This window comes from Erythrolamprus reginae, chromosome 1 (genome assembly GCF_031021105.1).
Source record: "Erythrolamprus reginae isolate rEryReg1 chromosome 1, rEryReg1.hap1, whole genome shotgun sequence".
NCBI lineage: Eukaryota > Metazoa > Chordata > Lepidosauria > Squamata > Dipsadidae > Erythrolamprus > Erythrolamprus reginae.
Genome location: NC_091950.1, coordinates 342,635,738 through 342,656,663, shown reverse-complemented (window position 1 = coordinate 342,656,663; position 20,926 = coordinate 342,635,738). Strand labels below are relative to the sequence as shown.

General features: G+C 38.9%; 2 protein-coding genes across 5 annotated transcripts in view; one reads left to right on the top strand and one right to left on the bottom strand.

Moving 5' to 3' along the window:
• PRKD3 (protein kinase D3) overlaps positions 1-1,660 on the bottom strand; it is a 42,880-nt gene extending 41,220 nt beyond the window's left edge. For 2 of the 3 annotated variants that reach the window (XM_070734092.1, XM_070734094.1), the window contains exon 1: positions 1,593-1,660. The gene's annotated coding sequence lies outside the window, so the exon portion shown is untranslated. Of the gene's footprint in view, positions 1-1,435; positions 1,491-1,592 lie in introns of those variants that run through there. The other variant, XM_070734093.1, reaches the window with a different exon arrangement.
• QPCT (glutaminyl-peptide cyclotransferase) lies at positions 1,203-20,669 on the top strand. 2 transcript variants are annotated; one of them, XM_070734100.1, is made up of 8 exons: positions 1,203-1,891; positions 6,608-6,793; positions 15,408-15,554; positions 17,460-17,741; positions 17,833-18,012; positions 18,244-18,343; positions 18,789-18,905; positions 19,858-20,669. In XM_070734100.1, exons 3-8 carry the CDS (start codon positions 15,480-15,482, stop codon positions 20,004-20,006), a joined length of 903 nt encoding a protein of 300 aa, XP_070590201.1. In that variant the 5' UTR covers positions 1,203-1,891; positions 6,608-6,793; positions 15,408-15,479; the 3' UTR covers positions 20,007-20,669. The 2 variants fall into 2 exon arrangements, with proteins under 2 accessions (XP_070590201.1, XP_070590200.1); XM_070734099.1 differs by lacking the exons at positions 1,203-1,891; positions 6,608-6,793 and adding an exon at positions 9,248-9,724.
• Positions 20,670-20,926: the final 257 nt, after the last annotated feature.

Here is a 20,926-nt window from a genome sequence, read left to right as displayed (position 1 = left end):
CAATTATATTTTTCTCATACATTGGATAAGACACTGCAGTTGTAAGGAGAGAGATTATTCAGCACAATGATACAAATAACAAAGGAGTTTTTGCAATTCAACTTTATCTATGCTTATTTGGAGTGAGGTTTGAATTCGGCTGAACTCATTTTTCCTTTGGTTAAAAAACAACCTTGTCCATTTGAAGCTCTCTATAACACAAAATGATGTAACTGAGATGACTAACATACTTCATCCATACAACTGAGATGCAGACCCTAAAATGTTAACTAACTTGCAACCAGTAATACAATCTGTATTTGATGAACTTCAAACATAAGAAATGACTGAAAAACAAAAACAGCTTCTAAATCATGGGTTTTCTCTTTATTACCAATCAGCATCACTGTTCTAACGCTGTTAACGTCTGGTGAAGTTATCAGTGGCCCCCTAAGTTTGGAAACTGCATTACCCCAGTTTGTAGATGTCATGTATAAAGAAAAACTATCCATCAGAATTGACTCAATCCATTTTCGGTTGACACCATTATTTCCCAATCAAACAATATCCACAGCTTGTGGCTAACAACCAACGACCCATTCCATTATATTATGAGATTATCATCCTACTGCAAATATCCTTAATAAAAAAAAGATTCCTAATTACACTCCCTCACCAAAAAAAAAAATAGCCAGTAGTCCATGCGCCACTTCCTCAAACTCACAAGTGTTGATGTGATTGTTTCCGTGTAAATCCACTACGCTCCCGCTAATCAGTGAAAGCTTCACCAATCTCTCTTCGAAACATATTCATGAAGCACCAAGACCTGAGCTACAAATCTGCCAAACTGAGAAATGGGGGTGAAAATGAGAGAGGGAAAAAAGTTCCACAGCAAAATTATTATACCTTTTACCAGTGCTTATTGATACACCTTACAAAATCTCTGGGCCAAGGCAAGCAGAGAGATCCATTTCGGGATGTCTTCCTTCCCACCCCATCCCCTGCGAGCTTCGGTGCATTTCAAAAAGAAGAGGCTCCCCTTCATCTTTTAAAGATTTGATTTGTTTGTTTGTTTGTTTATTGTTGGGATTTGTACGCTGCCCAACTCCTTAGGGACTCTGGGGCGGCTAAAGATCTCCATTCCGGCTGCTATACTAAAGTAGAAGAAACTTCCCCTCAGAAAGGGAGTAGGCTTTCTTAAGACGAAGCAGCAAGCCAACTCTGAGTTGGAAGCATCCTCTGAGTTGGGGGCGGGAGGAGGAGGTTGAGGGGAGCGAAGATGATGTGGCCTCTCAGACTCACACGACTCGCCCTGCCACACCTGGACGCGACCGGGTCGGCCTGTTTCTCTCCCCCCCCCTCCTTCCTCCTCCTCTCCCAGTCACATCTGTCCCGTGAAGCGGCAGTCGCCGTTTTGGCGCAAAAGCTGAAGCGCCTCCGAGTCAAACACCCTCACCTCGAGCTCGAGCCCTCGCTTCGGCTTCTTCGGCTTCCCACTCTCGGTACCCTGGGAAGGGCGGCACTACCGCCTCCTACGGACTGGAATAACTTTCCATGTTATCTCTTCTTCTTGCTGGGCTTCCTTCACCTCAAAACTCTTTTTGACTACTCACTTGTAGCTTTGGAGAAACTCCCGTCTCCGCCCCGGGACGGGGTGGCTTCACGCGCGCACCTTATTGCCGCCGCTCCTGCTTTCGCGCACACCAGACACCCAATTCGCACATATATGTACACACGCACAGACACACACACAGTAAAAAAAAAAGTCTCAGCCGCCCCAGAAAAGACTCGGGAGGGGAGGGGACGAGAAGCATGCTGGGAAGTGAAGTTTTTCCTCGCCCTTTTTCCACCCAGAGTGAAGGCCAGCGAGAACTACAACGACCGCCAGGCCGTCGCGGTGGCGGCTGCGAGGGTGAGATGGCGCAGGCGCCAAGGAGGCGCAACCGAGTTTCCGTTACTTTCCAGTGCCTGTGGCGGTTGATGTTCCGAACCGCGAAGATGGGAGGGTGGGGGTGGGGGTACTTAGGGGAGCGGAGAAAAGTCTTGAGGGGGGAGATTGAGCAGGAGATCCCGGCTTCAAAGGGGGGGAGGAAGGGGCGGTTCTGCTGCTTTTTCTTTTTAAGAGCGGGCGGAGGAATTAAGTTTGAACTCCCCACCCCCCCAGTCCGAGAGACGTCGCGAGGTTTTATTTGGGGTCGCCTCTATCGTCGACCATGCCGCCTCTCGATGAGCGGCCTCTCAGTTACCTCAGTCGAGTTATTTTTACGAGCCCCGTCGCTGTTCTCCAGCTCTGAGATGAAGGAAGCCAGAAAGCGGAGCTTCGCTTGTTCGTGTCCCAAATTCCAAGCACATATAATCATCGCCTTTCTCTCGCGACCGTCCAGCATAGAGGTCTTCAAACTTAGCAACTTTGAGACTTGTGGACTTCAACTCCCAGCTGTGCTGGCCGGAGAATTTTGGGAGTTGAAGTCCACAAGTCTTAAAGTTGCCAAGTTTGAAGACCCCTGGTCCAGCAGATGCTTCTGTCCGCAGCGTCTTCCTCTCTGAGGTGGATATCCACTCCATTTATTGCCCCATAGGCCTCCAAAGCCTGCTGTTTTCGTTTCCCTTGACAAAAGGGATGGCTGTATTTATACAATTTGGTTTATGGTTTATTCTTTTTAACTCAAATTGCAAACACATTCAACCAGGGGGGAAAAACCTCTTGGATTGGGTTCATCCCTCCCTATGCAACTATGTTCATTAATTTGTGGGTCAACGTGGCACTAGAACTCTGCCTAATGGAAAGGTTTTCAATTTAGCATTTAGACTTATATGCTGCTTCACGGTGCTTTACAGCCCGCTCTAAAACAGTTTACAGAGAGTAAGCATATTTTCCCCAACAATCTGGATCTTCATTTTACCAACCTTGGAAGGATGGAAGACTGAGTCCACCTTGGGCCTACTGAGATTTGATCTGCCAAACTGCTGGCAGCTGGTGATTAGTACAAGTAGCTTGCAGTACTGAACTGTAAACACTGCATAGCATATAAATCTAATAAACTATAACGTAACTATAACTGCACCACCAGGGCTCTTAGTGTGGATGGGCTGTATACTGTACTCCAAAGTCAAAACAGTTGGTGTGAGGGAGGGCTCAGTAAAAAGACAATGATCCTGCAAGGTGTGGAAGAATAAAACAGCCTCTGACCTGTATCTGCTTATCTGCTGCAGCCCTGATATGGCAGCACATAACACAATAACAGAGTTGGAAGGGAACCCCCCCACCCAAGCAGGAGACCCTACTACACCATTTCTGACAGATGGCAGTCCAGTTTCTTCTTGAAAGCTTCTAGTGATGAAGCTCCCACAACTTAAAAATGCAAGCTGTTGGATTGGTTGATTGTTCTCACTGTCAGAAAAATTCTCCTCATTTCTAAATTGAATCTCTCCTTGATCGATTTCCATTATTCCTTGTCTGGTCTTCAGGTTTTTGGAAAATAGGTGGACTCCCTCCTCTGACAGCTCCACAAGTATTGGAAGGCTGCTATCATGTCTCCTCTGGTCCTTCATGTTTTAGCCTCCAGTCTCTTAAAATAATCTTTGTTACTTTTCTTTGCACTAAGATTGATCAACTAAGCACTTTGCCAGCAGAAGTGAGGATATTACAAACATAAGTTTTGTTAATATCCAAGATAATAATTCTGATAAATCATTTTTAATCTAGACTAAAATTACCCCCACAAGTACTTTGAACATTATTGAGGTTGATTAGATAAACATTTTAAACCAAAGCAGTAGTCAGTATTAAAACTGAAATCAAGCTAACTTTTCATATATTTTCCAGTTTCTCTCAAACATACACCAGTTTGAACATATAACAGATGGATGGTGTGTATTATCAGAACCATTGCTAAATTGAAATTAAGCCTCTTTGTAAAGCTTATACATAGCATCCAGTAGTTTCAACAAAATAACTAGTTGCCCTTTAGCTTCCTTTACATGGATCAGAACTGAGAGCTGATTATATAAAATTATTCAAAGCCTGTAAAATAATACTAATATCCATTTGCAAACCTTATGTTAGATCTTTTTCTGATTCTGTATTTCTAAGGTAAAGAGTTATTTCATTTTTCAAATGAAAACTCAGTGCAGCTTGTGATTTAACCATTCATATTTATAAATATAATCATGAAAATAGATTTTGTGTATGTGTGTATGTTTAAAATCATAGATATCATCTGTGGCTGCAACCCCCATTATCAAGCCAGAGAGCACCAGTGCTCTTATTTTGGAAATTCAGACTATAATAATTTCCAGCAGAAAGACCTACAACACCAACCTATTGTTTAAATAACTGTTGATTTTCTCGATTTTACTTAATCCATGATGGCATCTATAGACCATCTTCAACATACGAAACAAACTACAGTGATACCTTGTCTTACGAACTTAATTGGTTCCGGGAGGAGGTTCGTAAGGTGAAAGGTTCGTAAGACGAAACAATGTTTCCCATAGGAAACAATGGAAAACTGATTAATGCGTGCAAGCCCCCCCCCCAATAAAATCGCAAAAACAGTGCTCCGCTGGGCAGTGCCGCCCAGCTGTCACCTTCCAAAACAGCCGGGCACTCCTCGGTGTTCTCCTGAATGCCGAAGCCAAGAAGAGCCGCCACCTGTCTGTCACCTTCTGACACAGCTGGGTGCTTCTCAGCGTTCTCCTGAATGCCGAACCTGAAAAGTTCAGCAAAAGTTTGGGTTCGGGTTCGGGAGAACGCAGAGAAGCGCTGCCGCCCGGCTGTCACCTTCACAGAAGAGCCGTGAAGCTGGCAGCCGGTCAGGAGGCTCAAACAGAGGTGGGGAATCCCAATAGGGAATTTCAGGGGTGGAGCTTTGACATCACGAAGACGTCCTTCCTGGAGTCCACATTTCGGCCGGCCAGGAAAGACATCTCTGTGACATCAAAGCTCCAACTTTGGAATTCCATATTGGGATTCCCCACCTCCGTTTGAGCCTCCTGACCGGCCGACAGCTCCACGGCTCTTCTGCGAAGGTGACAGCCGGGCGGCGGTGCTTCTCAGCATTCTCCCGAACCCAAACTTTTGACAAACCTCCGGGTTCGGCATTCACGGCGGCGAGTTCATAAAGCGAAAAAAGTTCGTAAGAAGAGGCAAAAATATTCCGAACCCCGGGTTCGTATCTCGAAAAGTTCGTATCACGAGGGGTTCATATCACGAGGTACTACTGAATTTCCAGAGGCTCATTGACAATTTTGTCCTGATCTCACTACATAATAATGACAATCATTTTAGATCATCTCATTCATCCCCAATTAATTTTAGGAACTTATCTTATTATTATACTATAGCTACAATCCTATACAGTGTACATCTACTTATCTAAAAATAAATTCAATTTAATTCATGTTGTTTACTTCTGAGTCAACTTTTATTTTTAAAAAAACAGAATTTCTCCAAGTTACATATTAGATTGTTTGTTTGTTTGTTTGTTTGTTTGTTTATTGGATTTGTATGCTGCCCCTCTCCATATCAAATTATGCATTTGATATACTGCATTTTATATAGTTTGAGAAACAGTCAAAATACTCCTTGTAAAATAAAATATAACATGCTTATTCTAACTGCAGCTTAAATACATTATCTTTCAAACAACTGTTACCAAATCCGAGTTTGCGGAGAGGGGCGGCATATAAATCCAATAAATCTAATCTAATCTAATCTACCAAATCAGATTTCTTGATTTGGTGCCCTCCGTGCTGGTTAGAGATGATAGAAGATGTAGTCAAACAATATGGAGCATTTCTTTAAAATATCTGTGCCTAACCTAAAGCCTGCCATTCTAAGACCAAATTTGGAAATGGAAGAGTTTCATTGCAGTATTTGATGCAGCCTCCTGTCATCAAACATGATCAGGGCTAAAGATATAGACTGTATCAAATTCAACAGTAATTTCACAGAACTGAAAGTCATTCAATAAGAGAGAATCTGTTTAATTAAAGCATGTACTGTACATAAACACTGGTCAAAACAGTTTGTTCAGCATAGTAAACCATTAGGTGGCACTGTAACATTATTCTCAACAATTGTGCAAGAAATCTACAGTATTTTAAACATGAATTTATGCTAGGTTAAAATTCTAATTGACTTCATAAAAAGACATGTCCCCTAGATAGTTGGGCATGTATACTATCATCTTCCCTCTTTCCTATCTAAAGAGTTCATTAATCAAGTGGCCATAAGCCTACTTTGGCAATTTTGTCACTTTGCAGAAATCAAAATTTGAAATCAAGATTAGTTGAATGGAGCTGGACTGCAGTGATGATAGCATAAATTGCCCTTAATTATTAGAAGGGATGAATGTGTCTTTAATGACTGTGGTTTATGGCACACCGAACTACAAACTAGTCAACCAGCTCTTAGTGCCTAGGATGTTTTGTGGTCCCAGTCCATATGCTCTTTTATGGCTTGTCTACAAACTCAGAAAATTAGATTAAGTCATTTGTAGCTCAGCATGTTGTGGGAATGCCACCACGGAGTTAGATGTTTATTGCTAACATTGTCTCTGCAAGGAAATAATCCCATTCAAACAAGTGTCCACAAGTCACAAAAACACTGATGTTCTTTTGTTAGGATTCTGGCACTTCTTCAATGCTATTAAGGCAGCCGGATTCATAACAGGATATGAATCAGAATTGCTGAACACATCGCAGTCAGCTCAGCTGCAGCTTGGATAAAGACCCTCCTTCTTTCGTGATTCCTCTAATTTTCTGACAAGGAAAATTATCTACCTAGGTGGGAAATATCCAACTTCCAGTGGTGAGTTCTGATTACTGTACTGAATGTGATATAATAACTTGAAGCAGCAGTGTTAATATGCATCAATTAAAATCTTTTTGGATGGCCTTCTTAAAAACATTTAATCTAAATATATTTTGCAGCATGGCAATATATAAACAGTAGTCATTCTATATAGTAGTTTGCATATGTCCAGTTATCTCCCAGAGGAGGTGGAGGACAGTTGATGTCTTACACCACATATAAGGGCAGATTTGGTGTGAATCTTGGGGAAGCTATTAACCCAACTATGCTCACACAATATTCTCAACTACTGTTCAATAAACAATGCTTTTTCAATGTAGTATTTGTGGTTTACAAACGGTGGTTGAGTTTAATATTATATGCTAAGCTACAAAGAAGCAAACTACCTTCTAGATTAAACTAAAATGTTAGATTTCTGGCATTGTAATACATTGCTAAGCAACTCAACTATCAGAAAGCACTCTCAGTTTGCTGAAACTGAGGTAGGTATATATACCTGAAACAGGTATATATATATTTAAAGAACAGGTATCTTGGTTAGTTTTAGTACCCAACTTCTTTCTTTTATTGACATATTTTAAAATTCCAGTGGGTCCTTTAAATTGAAACCACTTACAGAGATGGAAACATGCTCTGTCGGCTTTCACACATACAAATAAGTTCCTGCAGAGGAGGTGTGTAAAAATAATAGAAAAGAAGATATGATGTTAACTACAGCAGTCCTCTTTTGCAGCTCCTTTGCCTTCTGTCTCTGTGTCCAAAAGTTGGAAGGAATTCATTTAGATCAGTTAATTTATAATTAGGCAAAATTGACTCAAACATGAGAGGCGCTATTCAAGACTGAAAATCAACTGATCCTATCTTAACACCTGTGAATTCATTTGAGGAACTTTCCAACTTTGCCCATTTTGTCCTTTTATTGATTGATCAGGTTGATCCAGTCATAATGTTTGCTTGGTGTTGGCTTAATCTGTTGTGTCAGTGTAGCTACTTATGATACTGTATATTCAATTTTAAAAGGGTTAAACATATTTCATTTAGCAGGTTGGGTAAACCACCCAGTGGGTATGTTCACACTAAATACAAATTTTAGCTAACTGATACTATTGCTTCTTTTTCTCTCCCATTTTTTATAAAAATGAAACTATGGTAGCCAACTCAGGACACAGATCAACCATGCATGGAGTGGGGGAAAGCTGAGTTTCCCTTGTCTGTTTAAAGCCACATGTTTATCATATTACTAACGCACTATTTATGCCCATAAGCAGGAGCTACCAGCTATGGGCATCAGCATTATTTATCGCTTTAGATAGCAGCAAAGATTTACAGAAATACTTAATGTATTCTAGCAATCAGATTTGATCATATACATACTGTGCTGGGGAAAGAATAAGAAAGGGACCTTTTGAATGGAAAAAAAATGTTCCCCAAACCCAGTGTACAATCGATTGAAACGATAATGTTAGTGTACTAAAAGATAAACATTCTGTGGGAACTTATACTGGGATCTGATTTACGGAAACGTATGGAGAACTTTTCCATAATCAGGCAACCATCCAAACGAGTTGAACTGTAATTCCCAGCATGCTGGTTGGGAATTCTGGAGAATTCTTGTCCTCCAAGCCATCAGAAAGGCACCAGATTCCATTCAGTGTGCTTGCTGAGCTGCTTGTAAGAGCTTTGCTAAGCAATACCGTTATTGCTGTCTTATTTTTTAAAGTACCAAAAAGTCTCCCAAATCCCATATCTCTCCAATAATGTATACATGTCTGTTGATTTAGTAGGATGATCAGTCTAAAATATAGTTACGCGCTTTGATTCATTCCTTCAGGAGAATCTTAAAAGTAAAAATACACTGCTCAAAAAATAAAGGGAATAATTAAAGAACACAATATAACTCCAAGTAAATCAAACTTTTGTGAAATCAAACTGTCCACTTAGGAAGCAACACTGATTGACAATCAATTTCACATGCTGTTGGGCAGTTCAACTTTGTACAGAACAAATCTAATAAATAAAAATAAATAAAAATAAATAAGAATATTTCATTCATTGGGATCTAGGATGTGTTAGGTGAGTGTTCCCTTTATTTTTTTTGAGCAGAATGTTATTGTTATTGTCATTGTTGTTATTATTAGGATTAGCATTGGCATTAGCATTATTTATTTATCCATCCATCCATTCATTCACTCATTTATTTATTCAATTTCTATGCCGCCCTTCTGAGACTCAGGGCGGCTCACAGCAAATACAACTTCGTATTAATATTAGTATTCACGAGGCGCCTCTCGCTGCTCACTTTTATCAGTGAAAAAGCCATCCTCGGCGTCTATAGCATAGATAGAAAAGGCATAGACTTTGGGAGGAAAAGACCAGGAGGAAACGGGGGAGCTGCTTTTCTGGCGGCAGTCCAAAGTGGCGGGATTAGTCATCTGTTGTCCTCCTGATGCTGCTGACGTGGTGCCAGGACAAAACGCCCACCCACTCCTGAGGGGAAAGACGGACTGATTGGGATGGGAATTAGCATCTCTCCCGCCGCGTTACGTAGGCAAGGCAAGGCAGAAACTCGCCGGACGCGGAGCCCAAAAAAAGCGCCTCAGGAAGGCAGAAGCGAAGCGCCTCCACCGCTCGCTCGCTCTCCAAAGCTGCGCCCGTTGCGCCGGGCTCTTTGCCGGAATCCGCCTCCTTTCTGAGGCTCCAGCGAGCCTCCTTCGCCGGCAGCCGGGGGGTCGACTTCGCCCCCTGCCCAGCCGAAAGTGTGAGTGTGAGGTGGGGAGAGGCTGCTTCTGCAACGGCATGGCCGGAGAGAAGCGGGATAGCAAGGCGGCGGCATTCTTCTGCCTGGCCTGGGCACTCTGCTTGGCTCTCCCGGGCTTCCCGCAGCATGTAGGTGGCCGAGAAGACCGAGCGGACTGGACTCAGGAGAAGGTGGGTGGCTTGCAGGGTCCCCTGCTTTGTGGGTGCAGCGGGAGGCGGAGGGAGTGGGGGGCGCGGGGACAAGTACAGCCAGGAGGAGACAATGTCTGCGGGGGTGGGCATCTTTGGCCTTTGGGGGAACGAAAGGGAGAAAATGTATCTTATTTCTTTTTGATGACTTATTATTTTTTCCTTTGTTTACTACCGGGAGCACACTAGCACACATTAAAAATGAAATTCTGCTGCCTGCCCACAAAAGAAAGTACGGTATATATCTACCCATACCTAACACACACACACCACACACCCAGCTATATCTGTATCTGGTTGTGTATAGCAATAGCATTTAGACTTATATACCCTTTTAAAGCCCCCCCCCCCCCCCTAAGCGGTTTACAGAATCAGTATATTGCCCCCAACAGTCTGGGTCCACATTTTACCCACTTTGGAAGGATGGAAGGTTGAGTCAACCTTGAGCGGGTAGTGAGAATTGAACTGCTGAACTACAGCTAGGAGTTAGCTGAAGTAGCCTGCAGCACTGCACTCTAACCACTGCACCACCCCAGCTCAGGGTGGGGATGAAAGGGATGGGGTGCTCAGAGAGGGGTAGCACCTCTCCCTGAGCACCCCAAATGATGCATTATTGTGTCATTTTACAGCAGCTCATTGAGGGCAGCTTTTAGAGCAGCTCGTTCACCTTTGGTCCTCACCTGTCACTCATCTCTGACCTGCTAGCTGTAGCATGAACTGCGACCACACCCTGGGCAACAGCTTTGACATATTGGCCAAACCAGGCTGAGAGTAGCCAGTGGGTCATTGACCTTCGGCAAGATAGGGACTTGTCTATCCTGAGCATGTGAAGACAGATTGAGTGGATGAAACCTACTAGAATAGTTCAACAGTCATGAAGGTGGTCTCTGCAAGCAATGTGGTACGCTAAGACGCCCTGGTCAACCACTAGGAGAAGGGAAACTCTGGCTGCAAACCTCCACTGTCTTGTGGCTATATCCATCACTGGGAAAGGCTTCAGGAGTAAACCTTGAGGCAAAATCTGGAGCCGGAGTCCCGGAGGCAGTTCATGAGTATGTACAGCCACATTCTGCTAACTCCTGCGACGTAGCTGGAACCAATCGTATTGGCCTTTGCCATTCCATTGGATTATTTCAGAGATTGTTGTTTGCTGTTTGGGAAACAGTCTATCTTCCATACTAACCTACCCAGACTTCATGCCATCTATTTATCTATATCTATATCTTTCTTTCTTTCTTTCTTTCTTTCTTTCTTTTTTTCCTTCCTTCCATCCATCCATCCATCTATCCCTACACCCATTACATACATACATACATACATACATACATACATACATACATACATACATGTGTGCACAGTAATCACTGTCCATTTTGAATAAATAGTGGAAGCAGGAAACTTGAGAGTTCACAAAGTTGGTACAGTACTATATGGAACAAAACTGTGACTGGATCTAGATGTTCTGCTTATTTCTTTATTACCCCATGCGCTATGATGCATGGGGTATTGGGTGGAGGGGTAGGGACCTTAACTCTTTGGTGTTATATCCTCGTTCTATTGATATTTTTATTTGTGGAGAAGAGATCTGGTAGCACAATATATGTCTTTTTTTTTTAGGGGTAATGAGGTAGCTAATTGTATCATAAAAATAAATGATCTGGAAGGCTGATGTACAAATAAACGCCTCTTACCCAGCTGCACTATCAGCCCAGCCCTCAGGCACTAGAGAGGAAAATAACATAGCACCCTCACAAACTAATGAGCAAAGTCTGAAGGCACATGATGCAGCAGCCAAGAAATCTGAAGTGGGTCAGCGCCTGATGAGAGAGTATCCATATAACGGATCTACTACAATTGAGAGATCCTCGAATTCCTTTGCAGGGGGAGGGAAAGGGCAAAATTGGAACTTTCTATGGGGCAAATACTGTGATCCTTTATTTTTATTATAGAGGAGAAGATCCCAAGCTAGTCAGTTGGGCAGATTCCAAGCAGAGCAGAATGGAAATAGTGCTCAATCAATTTGCCATGGAGGGAGGGATGTCTCCTCAGAAACATGCATAGCTTTGGTCGGCAAAGAATGCATTTATTCATCCTTTGTTTTGTATTTTACTTTGGCAAGCATTTGAAGTTGTTACTAACATTAATTAACAGTTGAAAGTCTTATGGAAGAAAAGCATCTGTATAAATGACTTAAATCCCTCCAAGAAAGTAGAGAAAGTCATATCAAAGCCTGGGAGCAACAGGAGAAGGTAACCCTTCCTCTTGCTGGAAAGAATATGGGCTTATCTGCAAATCACAGCAGGTGCACAACAGGAAATGCAGACCTTCAAATAAAAAGCCTAAAATCTTTTTGTACTGATAGCCCACATTGTATCAAGTACAGCAAGCAACAGCAAACACTGATGACCTTTCAGTACAATCATAAGATCCCTGCACTTTTTGTACTCATTAGCAGCATAATTCCTACGCTTTGCATTAATTGCAACATCTGGATACTTCTCAAGAACAGCCCCATTTAAGGCCCCATCATACAAATCTCCTTATCTTGGTCTCGTAGTTATCTCATTAAACATAATTAAAGGCATGTCTGTGTAGAGGTGGCCAAGGAAAGAGTCAAAATCCATAAGATGGCAGGTATGTGTTGCAATCAGGGCTCAATGCCTTTTGTATGTACGTACATCAGTGTACAATACACATGCAGAATTGATATAATTTCTATTGCAATACCTCACTGTTGCCTGCCAATCCTTAGCTGCAGCCAAGGGAAACAATTGGTTGACATATTTTTTTTCTTGCCAGCAAAAATATCCATCAATCAGTTCTTTAACTCATAATACAGTAAACTATTAAGACAGCAACTACCTATCAATCTCATTAGAGAAGCAGAGTCAAGACTGACTATGTAGATACAGCAAATTATGCTGGCATAATTTTGATCTGCTTTACAGTCTGGGAAAAATTACATTAAACTAGGTCTTCACATGTACCATTATCAAATTGAAATATAACTAAGAAAATTTTCCCTAAATTTGACTGGCTCCAAAAGAATGGCAGGAATTGTAGTTATGTGAACCCTAGGTGTGCAGCTATACACCTACAATAATATCAAATAATATTGGGAAATCTGATATGACATGAAAACCAGAAAGAGAAAAAAAAGACAAATGGCTTCCATGGCTGGATTCTGGGTCTTCCCCCCACCCACCAACATTCCTAATCAAATTTTAGCATCCTCATGTTGAAGAAAATAGGAGCAATGCTTTCTCCATATTATACTGAAGAAACCTTCATTACAAAATATTCAAATAATCAGTCTTTTAATTTGTTCAGAATAGGGCCTTCTCAGGAGTAATGCATTTGTTTTTCTTTCATTCAGATTAGAATAGCCAGGAACTGATTTTCTATTCAATAGCTATGTGATAAAATATTTTTGTATAAAACATGTCAAGATTGTGCTTTATAATGAGGATAGTTCTGAATGTTGGTTGAATTTTTTCTGCATTTATTTTAATTTACATTAAAATCAATTGCCTTGACCTGGATCTATTTAAGTAAATATGTATTACGTATTGTGTTTTACATATATTCAATTTACCATAATAGAAAGGTTCATGATCAGGCAGCCTGTAGTGCATAATCTATCACTAGAGAATTTCAACATCCTTTTTTTAAAACATGGAAATAGAAGTGATCTTTTTTGAATTCTAGAATTTCTCTACTTACCTGAAAGATTAGGGTTTTTAAAAATATTTCGCATACATAAGTACCGGTAAATAATTTATAGATGCTAATATGCGTATAACTCTTGTCTATAGTCTTAGAGTCATACACATATTAGCATTTATGAAATATAACATCCAATGGCTAGTATAACTTCAACATACAATGAATTTTAACATCAACTCACTCCCTTAGAGGATAACACATTGCTGCAAACCGTTGTTACTAGGTAACAGTTTTGCAGCTGTATATGTCACCTTCGGATTTTTATCAGACAATAGATAAAGAATATAAAATTTATCTGGGTGCCTGGTGTTTTGCTAAGTAGGAGTTCAAATGACCGTGTTTCAATATAAAATGTATAACTTTTTCAATCAATTCTACCTCTCCTAGCTCCAATGACTGTTGTTTACTTATATCTACCACCTAATATCAAAATCAAAAGGGTGGCATCAAAGCAAAAAACAAAAAAGGTCAGCAAACTTTGTAATATGGATTGACATGAATTTAGGTAGTCGGATGGAAAATCCCGAAGGACACTGGATGGCTTACAACAGGGTACAAAATACATTTTAAAACATCTTAAAAGATTAAGAAAAATTAGTTTAAAAATCACATACATATGTATCATTCAAAGCTGGACATCGTAAAATTGCGAGATCAATGGCCCCAAGCCTGCTGAAAAAACCAGGTCTTCAATGCTTTAAGGAAGGTCAACAGAGTGGGGGCAGTCCGGATCTCATGGAACAGTTGGTTCCAGAGAGCTGGGGCAGCCACAGAGAAGGCCCTTCCCCACGGGCCCACTAGGCAACACTTTTTAACTGATAGGACCTGGAGGAGACAAGCTCTGTGAGATCTTATCAGTCGCTGGGAACTATGAGGTAGAAGGTTGTAATTTAAACTAATTTGTATTGAAGCTCTATGCAGGAAATCCTCAATGTACAGCTTTTCACATGAAGTTACAACAGCACTGAAAAAAATTAACTTACGACCGGTCCTTACATTTACAGCTGGTCCTCAATACTTATAACCATCACAGCATCCCCGCGATCACATGAATAATCATAATCAAATGTGGTTGTGGTTTTAAGTCAAGGGCTACTTCTCTCTCTCTCATCTCTTTATCTATCTAGCAAAGGAGTTGTTCCTTTAGTAACAGCACATTGTCTTTCAGTGGACACAAACCGGCATTGGTAAATGGTTGTACTACTTTATCAAAGTCACCCTTTTATTGATTTCTATGCAATATTTTCTTGGCATGTAAAATGGAGTGGCATTTTAATTATTTTTATTTTTTCCATTCTTTTTTAACTACAAGCAATGTAATCTCCATTACTCTTAAAAACTCTGTTGGCTAATACTGAATGATTTTTTTATAAAATTGCCTTAAGAAAAGCCTCTTAGTATATTTTCCATTATTTATGGGAAATCTATAATTTTAGCAGGCTGATAAATTTGTGATATGAAAGATTTAAAAAACAATCAGATGTGGAAAAGGATGTGGATCAAACTGCATCTTACATTCTTTCAGTACTCGAAGAAAGGAGATTAATTAAATATCTCTATATACCATAAAATTAGCATGTGCTAGAACTGAGATTTAGAAGAGGTACAAAATAATCTTTGCTTTCTGGAAGAAATTAAGTGGCACTTTGGCTTCCCTAAAGATTTAATAGAGAATAGGACGCAATTATTGTACTAATGCCTCCAGTCGTTCTCTTATGCACAGCATGTATATATGGAAAAAATACCTTACAGAAATGCCATAAATTTCTATGCACAGCGTGTCCATAGATTAAACTCTATATAACAGCTTGTTGCTAGTTTTCATTTTAACCATAAAAATGAATAGCTGTTTTATCTGAATATTTCCATTGCAGATACAAAACAACATGAGCAATATAACATCGTCTCATTCTGATTTTTCCTTCAATTCTTTCTGCAGTATTCCCATCGCCCAACCATTTTAAATGCAACAAGCATCCTGCAGGTCACTTCACAGACAAATGTTAATCGCATGTGGCAAAATGATCTTCATCCAATCCTGATTGAGAGATATCCAGGATCACCTGGGAGTTATGCTGTGCGGCAGGTAAGACAGAACAGGTTGTAACTACTCAAAGAGGCAAAAGAATTTAACAGGCATAGAGAAAATAGAATACGTATATTGCAATAGACTTGCCACAAAAGTAGTATCATTGCAAGAAATAATTTAAAGCCTTGTTAAATCAAGGCAAAGGTCATCTAATCCACCACTCTATGTAAGTAAGTAAGTAAGTAAGTAAGTAAGTAAGTAAGTAAGTAAGTAAGTAAGTAAGTAAGTAAGTAAGTAAGTAAACAAACAAACAAACAAAATGAGAGATTCCCAACAGGAGATTTAGAGCCAGGACACAAAGACAATAAATCTTCAATTGTTTCCTTCTTCCCCCACATTTTAAGACATGCTACTTATTATTCTGGAAGTGGTATACAAGTGTGAGAATTAGTAACCATTAATTGCTCCTGGAGTTATTGCTCCTGGAATGGAGAAAGAAATTATGTTGTCAGCACTAATGATAGCACAGGAAATAGCCAGTAGCAACTAATATATTACAACTTGGATAAGAACTGTACTTTCCAGTCACAAGATACAGTCACAAGTATGCAGGACCTTTATTATGCTAAATTCTGATCCATTGAAGAAGTAGTCCAAAATGATAGCGATTTTTCTTAGTATAGTTGTAAGCTTGATGATGTACAATTTATGAAGCAAAAAATGCAGATAAATGATTTCAAAGAATATTAAATGCTTGTTTCCTAGGAGACTGCTCACAAATAGCCTAAACAAAAATAGTATCTCCAGTGCTGCAGTAATTAAACATATCCAAGAAAGAGTATGTACTACTGTTCCTGGAAAAGATCATTACAGTATCTGAAAAAAAAAGTTTCTAGTTAGACAAATGTCTTTGATGTTCATTCTACTGAATATGGCAAATCTAATTAAAGTGTTTCCTGCATATTAGGATTTCCAATCCCAAATTTATTAAATTTATTTGCTGCCCATTTCATAACAAAACAATTAGTAGCTAATTAGTACTTACAGAGTATCACAGGTATCACTCATAATCAACACCTAGGATTATGCATTTCTGGAATTAATCTATATCTTAAAACACATCTTCATTCTTAGAGGTAATATTTTTCCCCTTTTTTATCCCCTCAAAATCTCTGAAAGGGAAAGCTGCAAAGTGTTTATTTGTGATGGGCTATATAGGGAACCTTTCATGTAATTAGAGCTTAATATGATGATACTTAGATTGTTGCTGTAATGAATTCATGAAAGGAAAGATGGCTAAAGTAAAATTCTTCTTCATTGCTACTGTCTTTATATGTATACATATCTTTTGTAGCTTCATTCTGATTAGCAATAAATCCAGTTTTCAATGCATTGGCTTTATTTTATAGAAGACACATTTTTCTAACTACCCTTCAGCAATTGTAACCCTGTTACTTACAGACAAGTATCAACATGTTCTGTAAGATAATGAAGGCTCTCTTAGGCCTTGATTGCAGCAACTCTTGAGCTGCAATGAAAATGAGCAGCTGAGAAAACATATTACTGAGGAAACATCCAGAGATATATCATCAGATGGGGGAGCAGCAATTATATCATTAACTGACAGCAGCTGGGATTGAGAACCTCTTACTTTCAAAAGTCTTTCTTGCATTTCAATCTGGAATTGCTGACTCCAGTCCATTTGTTCTCATATTTTGAACAATTTCTATGCCTTTCATATTTTTAAGTTTCTATGCCTTATGCAATTAAGACCCCAAAGAAAATGTAATGAATGTAGAATCTTCTCATCCTGATTTTCCTTTAGTTCTTTCTGTAATATTCACTGCAGAAGCACTCTTATTCAAAGCTCATAATGGCCAAAATCTTTAGATTTGTCCATATATACAATTACCTCTCTTAATATTATTGATCACTATTGATTTTTGGTTCTATATATTTTAGCATATCAAGCATCGCCTACAAGGACTGCAGGCTGGCTGGCTTGTTGAAGAAGACACATTTCAGAGTCATACTCCTTATGGATACCGCACTTTTTCAAATATAATCAGTACTCTCAATCCCCTTGCCAAGCGCCATTTGGTGGTTGCTTGCCATTATGACTCAAAATATTTTCCACCACAACTGGATGGTAAAGTGTTTGTTGGAGCCACCGACTCAGCTGTGCCTTGTGCAATGATGCTAGAATTGGCAAGGTCCTTGGATAGACAGCTTTCTTTTCTGAAGGTATTTGCTTTATCTTCAAGTTGCTCCTGCATTTACTGTGATTCTAAGTCAGATGATACACTTTGCATTCTGTTTTCCGCTCATTCCATAGCAAAGCAGTTTGCCACCAAAGGCAGATCTTTCTCTGAAGCTTATTTTCTTTGACGGTGAAGAAGCTTTTGTGCGATGGTCCCCTTCAGATTCCCTGTATGGCTCTAGATCTTTGGCCCAGAAAATGGCATCATCTACTCATCCACCAGGTGTCAGGAACACAAATCAAATTCAAGGCATCGTAAGTGAAAAATATACAAATACTGGATATAGGGCTAAAAATGGCAAAACTATACAAAGTTTTGGCCTAACATTAATTTCCTATTTTATGTAACATTAACCATCCTATTAGTCCAATGCTTGTCTGGAATTGTCAACATTCATTGATTTTTAGACAGTCATTAATATTCTCTTATGGATAAAGCTCTGAGAGTGGTATTTAAAGGACTAACCTTGACCAATTTCCCCATAGGATCTTTTTGTGTTGCTGGATTTAATTGGTGCACGAAACCCTGTTTTTCCTGTTTACTTTTTGAACACAGCTCGATGGTTTGGGAGACTTGAAGCCATTGGTAAGAACATTTTACAAAATATATCAGTTCAGTTCCACTAGTAAAGGGATATTTGCATCTTCTAGTTTTATACGTAGAGTATTTCTAGCAATATCTTGCTATCACAAGTGTTGCTATGAACATCTTTTCCCTTTGAAGGAAATGTTTAAAGAAAAACTTGTGCCTTACAGAAGTATCAAGACATTAACTAGCCACATATACATATTTTTAAAAATAATTGTGGACTCTGTTAAGATAAAAACTAGACAAATGCTACAAAACAGTACATGAGTTTGCATTGACAAACCATTGCAGATGCATAGCATTCTAAGGAAAACTCATTTTTTCTTCAAAATGTTTTAAATAGATTGAGACCATATATATATACTGTATATATATATATAATTTGTATTTATATTTTTTATTTGATATTCACAACTTGCTATTGTTAAAAAAAATCTTGCAGAACAAAACCTTCATGATTTGGGTTTGCTAAATAATTATTCTTCTGAGAGGCAGTACTTCCGGAGTAATTTACGTCGACATCCAGTTGAAGATGACCATATTCCATTTTTGAGAAGAGGTATGGTTTTTAACAATTGACATACATTCAGCAGTATACTTAGAAGAGTCATTTATCAGTGCAAATCTTTCTCCAAATTTAAGGAATGTTCATTCTTATAGTGTCAGGTATGATCCCAAACCCATTTTTCAGAATGTGGCTTATTTTATTATTGACAAATCATAATAATAACCATAATATGAATACAAGGAAGTCAGTAACTATAATTATGGCAACAGTTATTGCACAATTGTTTCTTTTCTCATCTCATTTCAAATTATAAATTACACATACACAGAGAGAATGATAGGCTGAGGGATCTTTGATCTTTTTTCCCCAACATGGCAATATAAATTAAAGGAAATACATTGGCAGAGTCCATCAAACAAGTATTATATAAACATAAAAAGATATGTAAATGAAACATTTATACCAAATATCTATTCAATTCACCTAGACAAAGTAATTTTTTTCAAAGGGTGTTGTGCCATACTTTTCAGTCTATTGCTTCAAATATTCTTTTCTACAGCAGGAAGTGTTGTAAGTCTTGCCCTTTAGGATATTCAGAGTCTACCCAGGGCACATAAAAAAGGAAAGGTTTGTGTCATATAATTTGCCTCTGCCTATGGACATTCCTGTTCTAGAGCTAAAAATCGGATTTACTATTTACATGCAGGATTTGTGTTTAAAGATAGATCCCACTTCAAAATACTCTATTATCCCTGATAGGCAAAATCTATTGTTTAAAATATTTTTTTTGCCAAAAATGATATGGTTAGTCTTTAAATGTTCTTACAATGTTAGCAGCAGTGGAGTTGTAATAATGTACTGATATTCAGTAGACTAAATAATGAGATTGCAACATTAACACAATCATGCTTTCACTTTTTGTATTGTACAAAATTGTTGGGAAGTAACAGTTATCTCAAAAGTTGGACCAATTCTTCATCTTATTATTCTCTTATCCCAACAGGTGTTCCAATCCTACACTTGATACCTTCACCTTTCCCTAGAGTATGGCACACTATGGAGGACAATGAAGAGAATCTTGACAAGCCAACTATTGACAACCTCAGCAAAATTCTGCAAATTTTTGTGCTGGAATATCTCAACTTGGGATAACTGATACCCCTTAAATTGATATTTTGTTCTAAATACTTAGCTCTTTTTAGGATTCTTCCAAGAATAGGCCTTTACTGTAGATATAGCAATCAGATCTCCTACTTTACACCTTGTCCGTGACCAAAACTGAAAGATTGTCCATCTAGATTTTATAATGTTAGTGAAATTTTAAAATTTATTCTTAAGCAAGAAATACCTGGCAGTGTAAAAGGTAATTTTGTTATTATGAGAAGCTGGATGTAAAAAAATATCAAAATACCATTTTTAATTTGATTTTTTAATTTAGAAAATGAATGGGAAGTGTTTATATATCTTAGATGTTAGCTTCTTTCTATTAATCTTTAACAACATGTTTCATAACTTGACTAGCGCGATGTTAAAAAGAACAATTAAGCATCTCAGGGTGAAAATCTGAACACCTTTGACCTGCCAATTCACACATGTACAGAAGACAAGGGCTGCAAAACAAACAACAACAAATTGTATGTGGCTTGTTTTTTGCACTGCTGTTTGAATGATTCCCTAATATAATTTAAGGTGCCAATGTTGTAGTCTTTTTTAGCTGTGAGTGCCAATAAAAAATGGAGTGACTGCCTGAACCACAATTCTGAACCAATTATGCCAATCATCAGTCTACATCTCATTAAATCATGCTGTAAAATATATATTGCCTGATTAGTTTATCTGATGAATGATCTCAGCATACAATTAGCCCTTTATTGACATTAATGATATTCAAATTTGCAAGTGAATCATAGATGGGGAGTAAAATCCACTATTGTGATGAATATATTTTCAGGCTACATTTAAGCATTTCTGTTATCTTCCTCCAGTGCAGATATGAGCAAACATTCATTCCTCCATTTTTTTCATTCCCTCAGAAAACAATGCTCAGCTAAAGATATTTTAAATATATACTT

Coding starts and splice junctions, on each gene's coding strand:
- QPCT (XM_070734099.1), top strand. CDS start 9,593: ATGGCCGGAGAGAAGCGGGATAGCAAGGCGGCGGCATTCTTCTGCCTG. Junction 9,725..15,407: donor CGGACTGGACTCAGGAGAAG/GTGGGTGGCTTG, acceptor TTCTTTCTGCAG/TATTCCCATCGCCCAACCAT. Junction 17,742..17,832: donor GACAGCTTTCTTTTCTGAAG/GTATTTGCTTTA, acceptor CTCATTCCATAG/CAAAGCAGTTTGCCACCAAA.